General features: G+C 35.5%; 1 protein-coding gene across 1 annotated transcript; it reads right to left on the minus strand.

Annotated features, from left to right (window-relative positions):
* Nucleotides 1-278: 278 nt before the first annotated feature.
* LOC134243511 (putative ankyrin repeat protein RF_0381) lies at nucleotides 279-6,175 on the minus strand. The gene is made up of 4 exons (XM_062725778.1): nucleotides 6,121-6,175; nucleotides 5,635-5,707; nucleotides 4,170-4,312; nucleotides 279-2,992 (listed from the first exon to the last, which is right to left on the minus strand). The coding sequence occupies exons 1-4, from the start codon at nucleotides 6,173-6,175 to the stop codon at nucleotides 279-281; spliced, it is 2,985 nt and encodes a 994-aa protein (XP_062581762.1).
* Nucleotides 6,176-6,555: the final 380 nt, after the last annotated feature.

The following is a 6,555-nucleotide window of genomic DNA, read 5'->3' on the forward strand; positions in this document are numbered from 1 at the left end:
GGATAAGACTGTGTCATTGCAGGCGCTGGAAATAAAGATCCATCACCTCTCATCAGCCCTGATTGCAGTGTAAAGGTAAAAATTTGAAGCCCTTCACTTGTATACGGCGACGCGACGTCTCTATATGAGTGAAAACATTCTCAAAAGGGACGTAAAACAAATTCATGATTAATCAATCAATCATCCTTCGTTTTACCCTGCTAGAGAAAACGACGCAATTTTCATCTAGATTTCGTAAGATTGAATAGTTCTTCCTTGCGGGCGCATGATGCGGCAGTTCATCCATCATTGTTAAGCTGAATAAGCATATCTGGATAATGTTGCATGATATGTTGCCACATCTCTAATTTAGAATTCATGCAAGCAATGTGATAAATATTAAAGCCATGTTTGTTTTTATGTGTCAGATCGACGCCATTTTCTGCCAGAAGTTCTATAATTTCAACGTTTCCTCCTTGAGCGGCGTATAATGCGGCATTCCATCCTTCATTATCTACCTGATTAAGCATATCTGGATAATGTTGGACGATATGTTGGCACATTTCTAATCGGGAACTGACACAAGCAATGTGAAGAATATTTCTGCCAAGCTTGATGTTATTTGTCATGTCGATGCCCTTGTCTGCCATAAGTTTTAAAATTTCAACATTCCCTCCTTGTGCGGCGTAAAATGCAGCATTCCAGCCTTCATCATTATCCACCTGCTTAAGCATATCTGGATAACGTTGGACGATATATTGGCACATTTCTAATCGGGAAAACATACAAGCAATTTGAAGAATATTTCTGCCAAGCTTGTCTTTATATAAGAGGTCAACGCCTTTTTTTGCCAGAAGTTCTAAAATAATAACATTTCCACCTTTTGCGCAGCATAATGCAGTATTGCACCCTTCATCACCTACCTGATGAATCATTTCTGGATAATGCTTGATGATATATTGACATATTTCTAATTTGGAATACATACAGGCATAATGGAGAATGTTAATGCCAAACTTGTTTTTATATCTCATGCCGACGCCTTTTTCTGCGAGAAGTTCTAAAATTTCAACAGTTCCCCCCATTGAAGCATAACAAGCAGCATTGTTCCCTTCTTTAGTTACCTGCTTAAGCAAATCTGGATAATGTTGGACAATATGTTCGCACATTTCTAATTTAGAATGTAAGCAAGCAGTGTGAAGAATATTTCTGTCAAACTTGCTTTTGTATGTCATGTCGACGCCTTTTTCTGCAAGAAGTTTCAAAATTTCAACATCCCCCCCTTGAGCGGCGTATAATGCAACATTCCACCCTTCATAATTATCTATCTGCTTAAGCAAATCTGGATAATGTTGGACGATATGTTGGCACATTTCTAATCGGGAATGGACACAAGCTAAGTGAAGAATATTTCTGCCAAATTTGTCTTTATATGAGAGGTCGACGCCTTTTTCTGCAAGAAGTTTCAAAATTTCAACATTCCCTCCTTGAGCGGCGTAAAATGCAACATTCCACCATTCATAATTAGCCATCTGCTTAAGCAAATCTGGATAATGTTGGACGATATGTTGGCACATTTCTAATCGGGAATTGACACAAGCTAAGTGAAGAATATTTCTGCCAAATTTGTCTTTATATGAGAGGTCGACGCCTTTTCGTGCCAGAAGTTTTAAAATTCTGACATTTCCACCTTGTGCGCAGGATAATACAGCACTCAGCCCTTTATAACCCACCTGATTAAGCATATCTGGATAATGGTGGATTATATGTTGGCACATTTCTAAGTTAGAAAACCTACAGGCAAAGTGGAGAATATTCATTCCATGCTTGTTTTTATAAGTCATGTCGGCGCCTTTTTCTGCCAACAGTTTTAAAATTTTAACATTCCCTCCTGTTGCAGCATAACAGGCAGCATTGTTTCCTCCATTGTCTACCTTATTAAGCAAATCTGGATAATGTTGGACGATATGTTGGCACATTTCTAATCGGGAAAACACACAAGCAATGTCAAGAATATTTCTGCAAAGTTTGTCTTTATACATCAGATTAACATCTTTGTCTGCCAGAAGTTCTAAGATTATTACATTTCCTCCTTTTGCGGCGTAAAATGCAGCATTCCACCCTTCAGAAATATCAACCTGCTTAAGAATATCTGGATAATGCTGGATGATTCGCCAGCACATATCTAATTGAGAATTGACACAAGCAATGTGAAGAATATTACTGCCAAACTTGTTTTTATATGTCATGTCGACGCCTTTTCCTGCTAGAAGTTCTAAAATTTCAACATTCCCTCCTTGAGCGGCGTATAATGCAGCATTCTGTCCTTCATTATTTACCTGTATAAGCATATCTGGATAACGTTGGACGATATGTTGGCACATTTCTAACTGGGAATGTACACAAGCGATATGAAGAATATTTCTGCCAAACTTGTCTTTATATAAGAGGTCGACGCCTTTTTCTGCTAGAAGTTCTAGAATTTCAACATTCCCACCTTGTGCGGCGTATAGTGCAGCATTAAACCCTTCAAAATTATCTACCTGTTTAAGAATATCTGGATACCTTTGGACGATATATTGACACATTTCTAATCGGGAATTGACACAAGCAATGTGAAGAATATTTTTGCCAAACTTGTTTTCATATATCATATTGACGCCTTTTTCTTGCAGAAGTTCTAGAATTTCAACGTTTCCTCCTTGTGCAGCGTATAATGTTGCATTCCATCCTTCATCATCTACCTGATTAAGCATATCTGGATAGCGATTGATGATATATCTACACGCATCTGTCTTTCCATTCTTGCAGGCAGCATTTAGAGTAGAAACTTTTGTATTGCTTTCATCTTTGATGTCTGTTATTCTGGCGCTTGTTTCTTCTAAAATATACATGTAACCTCTTTCATGATATGGAACATTTGGTTTAGCATCCATTTCCAGTGACTTTCTTAGAAGATTTTCATTTTCTGTTGCATGCAGGTTGATATCTTCGTACTTCCTCTTTCTGTTTTCTGAAACAATAATTTTAATGGAATATGCGTACCATTTAAGTAGACTTTTTAGCGAGACACACATTTGAAGAATTATATTAAAAGTATGCTTTCAACAAAAAGTAATTGTAGCAATTGTTAAATGCAAAGAAAGATATTATACTAACTAATTGAGTATTTGTTAGCGACATTCAATTTCATCGATCTCAAAGTCCTCTCTAAAAGCGCCATAATTTAATCCTCGTTTTAGCAATCCTCGCTAAAAATTCTGCTTATACATACATGTATCAATCAACTGTTTAGTTTGGAAGGGTTGATCCATAAAATTATCAATTTCTTACATTTACTAGCGATGTTTGTTTTCTGTAGTTTATGATAAATAGTGGCATTTTAAAAATGAGCGACCATGCATGATGCTACTTACGCTGTGCGATCGCGCGAGGTGCAGTAAAAATGATAGAAGAAGAATAGGAGTAAGAAACTGAACAAACCCAGTTAACTGCTTCGGGTTCTCCTTGAACTTTTTTAATTGTGTCGGTTCTGAAACAGTAAAAAATTTTCCGACACAGTATCGAATCCAATTTAACTCGTGCGAGACAGTAAAAATTTTGCTGTTATCATAAGAAAATCAAAAATAAATTGTTTGTAAATGAAACCTTTATCAAACACCCACAAATATCGATAGTGCGCAAACACTTATCTCCCATTACATGTAATTATTCCTGTTGAAAAAAGATTATATGATTAACAAGTTCTGTAGAATTTCTAAGTATTTACACCAAAGAACCTGAAGAACTTCTTTTTTATTTGTTTACTTTGCATTTAGAATGAGCGATAACCAAGTATTTAAGTAGTTAATTTAGCCCAATGCACCAAATGCATATTTCCTCCATAGTTTAACAAAATTACCGAGAAAAATAATCTGGTTCGAGTAAAAAAAAATGCTGAATCTTGTAATGTGTCCAAGGGATTTTCGTAAACTGTTTCAGTATTTTAACGGTAACATTGAATTGATTTTGCGTTTTTTTTGTTTGTCGGTTTGTTGTTAAAGTTATGGTTGGGGTGCAATAATAATAATAATAATAAAATATAGCATGAATGTCTCTGTAAACATGAAAATTCATTCAGCCAAGAAATCAGGATAAATCTTCACATTTCTCTCTCGATCATGCAAATTATATTTAATTTATATATTTACCTCCTTTCCTTCTCCTATTGACGAAATACAGAAGTAACAAAGAAATCAGCAGACAGAATGTCATAGTTCCAAATACAACAGACAATGCTAAAGAAACTACATCCTCTGCCTCCTCTTGAGACACTCCTGGGGTGCATGGCTTGCTATCAATTCATTAAAAAGCATTTATGAATTATACGAGGATAAAACGTGAAAATATCAAGCCAGATGAATGCTCAACAGTTCAATCTAAACACTGCAAACTGAGAAAAGGGCAAAAAGGACCCCTAAAAACATCAGAGTTTGGACGAACTGCAGAAGAACAGTAAGCATTTCATTTTATCCGATTAGAATTGCCATACGACCCTTTATTGACCAGATGAATATTTCATTAAAAATAATTCCGTTTACCTGAAAAATACCGAGGTGACCGATCAACAGGGGATGTTAGGCTGTCATAAGCATTTTTACTGCCCCAGCTCTTCCCGTTTGTATATTTTTCAAAATATACAAGGTTTTCGAATATTGTATCTAAATAAGCCCCACATTAAACTCGTGATCTAGTGGTGTACATACCAAAATGTAAATTGTATGCCATATTTTGATCAGATTGGGCTTGCAGTTACTTGCATTCGGAATGAACTTACTGGTATCTAAAACTTCAAACAAGTAACTCATCCAGAAAATGTCATTAAAATTCAGAATGATGGCAGCTTCTGAGGCAAATTTAAAAGTGTACATATCTTGATAATCAGCTCCGAAACTTTAACCTAGTCCCTCATCGGTAAAATGTAGGTTTGACTTATTTTCATCGAAAGCAGGTCCAGAAGTGTGCATTCGTCGATTCATCTATGCAAGTTTGATCAACATAGGTCATATAGTTAATTCAGAATGACACTGAAAAACCCCCTCAGTCATTTGGAAAATATATACTATTAGGTCAAATCCAGCATAAGAAGCAAGCCTTGTAGTGTGCATCCTTAATTGTATCATCCTTGCAAGTTTGATCAACAAAGAGCTTATAGTTTCTTCACAATGAACCTGCTTCAAATCTTTTCGTCTGTGAGTGCAAAGGGGTTTACGATCTAGGTTTACTTATAAACAGTGAAATTATATGGGTAACAAGTATTTCTGAGATGTATAAATTTGTAGCTATTATAAAATCAAAATGCAATATCGAATTTATGCCTAAAACAAATTTTAAATACGCCCGACTCCTGGACAAATCTACAAACACATGAGCTACATTTTGTCCTTGCCTGTGTTGCGCTTGCAGCTTTTGTCAAGATTCCTTTAACTAAGGAAAAACTTCAAATTTTTATTTTATTGAAATTTTAAAGTACAGTCGCGTCTTACAATTTTATTAAATCAGCATAAACTTTTTTCAATAAATGTGATCAGAGGGAAAGTTTTTCATTCTTTGAAAATCGAATAAATAGATATGGTTTTATTGTATAAATTATTCTATTAAACTCCTCATATTTACCAATTCTTATCGATGCATTTTGAATCTGCAATGTAACATCCTCTTGCAGAATTAAGTTCTAGACAAGCAGGGTCTGAAAACAGAAAAATAAAAATAACTTAGTTTTATTTAAGGTCTTTAGTTTACAGTGGTAAAACATACTGATTCTGCTGGTTAAGATTATTATTCTTTTCAAAAGGTCATCCGTCTTCAGCAGAAGACCCTACTGTTATTTTTAGGTTTCTTTTCCACTATTCTTGATATCTTTATTTTACTAATTTTGTGAACGCAAGTTCTCGGAAACTTTCAGGTCTGAAAATCTAGATATATGGGGGGTTTTTATTATTATTTTGATGACGTCATTTTCGGTCTTTAGATTCATTTCTGGAGCAAAAGTTTAATTTGTCCGAACATTTTGTTGAAAAAATCTTACACAGCAACGAAATATTTACAGTAATGATAAAGCAACATATTAGTATTACAAAGAATTTGGTAGTTCATGTTTACCCAAACGTCGACGTCCCCTGAATCCTTCTTTTTCCATGACATTAAGTTGATGCATTGTAGCTTACTAATTCCGCAACGGATTTTGATAAAATGTTCCAAGTTTATATACGTTGGAATCCTTTTTATAACCGCAGTTTCTAAAGAAAGTTCGGGTATATTGTAGTTACTCATGTCCGTCCGTCCATCTGTCCGTCCGTCCGTCCGTCTGTCCCACTTTACTTCCCTGAACTCCTCCTACATTTTACATTGTAGCGTAATCATCTTTTGGGAGATGGTTGGTGGTGTCATGTAGATGTGCAGTATGGTTTCTGAATTTTGATTTTGCCTCGGGGGGTCAAATGGGGGTCGAAAAATGACGTTTTTATGCAAAAAGCACCGTCTTCCCTGAACTCCTCCTACATTTTACATAGTAACCTATTCATCTTTTGGGAGATG

The sequence above is a fragment of the Saccostrea cucullata genome, unplaced genomic scaffold (genome assembly GCF_032062105.1).
Source record: "Saccostrea cucullata isolate Sc308-1 unplaced genomic scaffold, CSIRO_AGI_Scuc_v1 ctg2399, whole genome shotgun sequence".
Lineage (NCBI taxonomy): Eukaryota > Metazoa > Mollusca > Bivalvia > Ostreida > Ostreidae > Saccostrea > Saccostrea cuccullata.

Excerpts from the sequence above, each read along its gene's own strand:
- LOC134243511 (XM_062725778.1), bottom strand. The coding sequence starts at position 6,175 with ATGCATCAACTTAATGTCATGGAAAAAGAAGGATTCAGGGGACGTCGA. Across the intron at positions 5,708-6,120 it reads CAGGGGACGTCGACGTTTGG|ACCCTGCTTGTCTAGAACTT; the intron begins GTAAACATGAAC and ends TTCTGTTTTCAG. Across the intron at positions 4,313-5,634 it reads AAATGCATCGATAAGAATTG|CAAGCCATGCACCCCAGGAG; the intron begins GTAAATATGAGG and ends ATGAATTGATAG.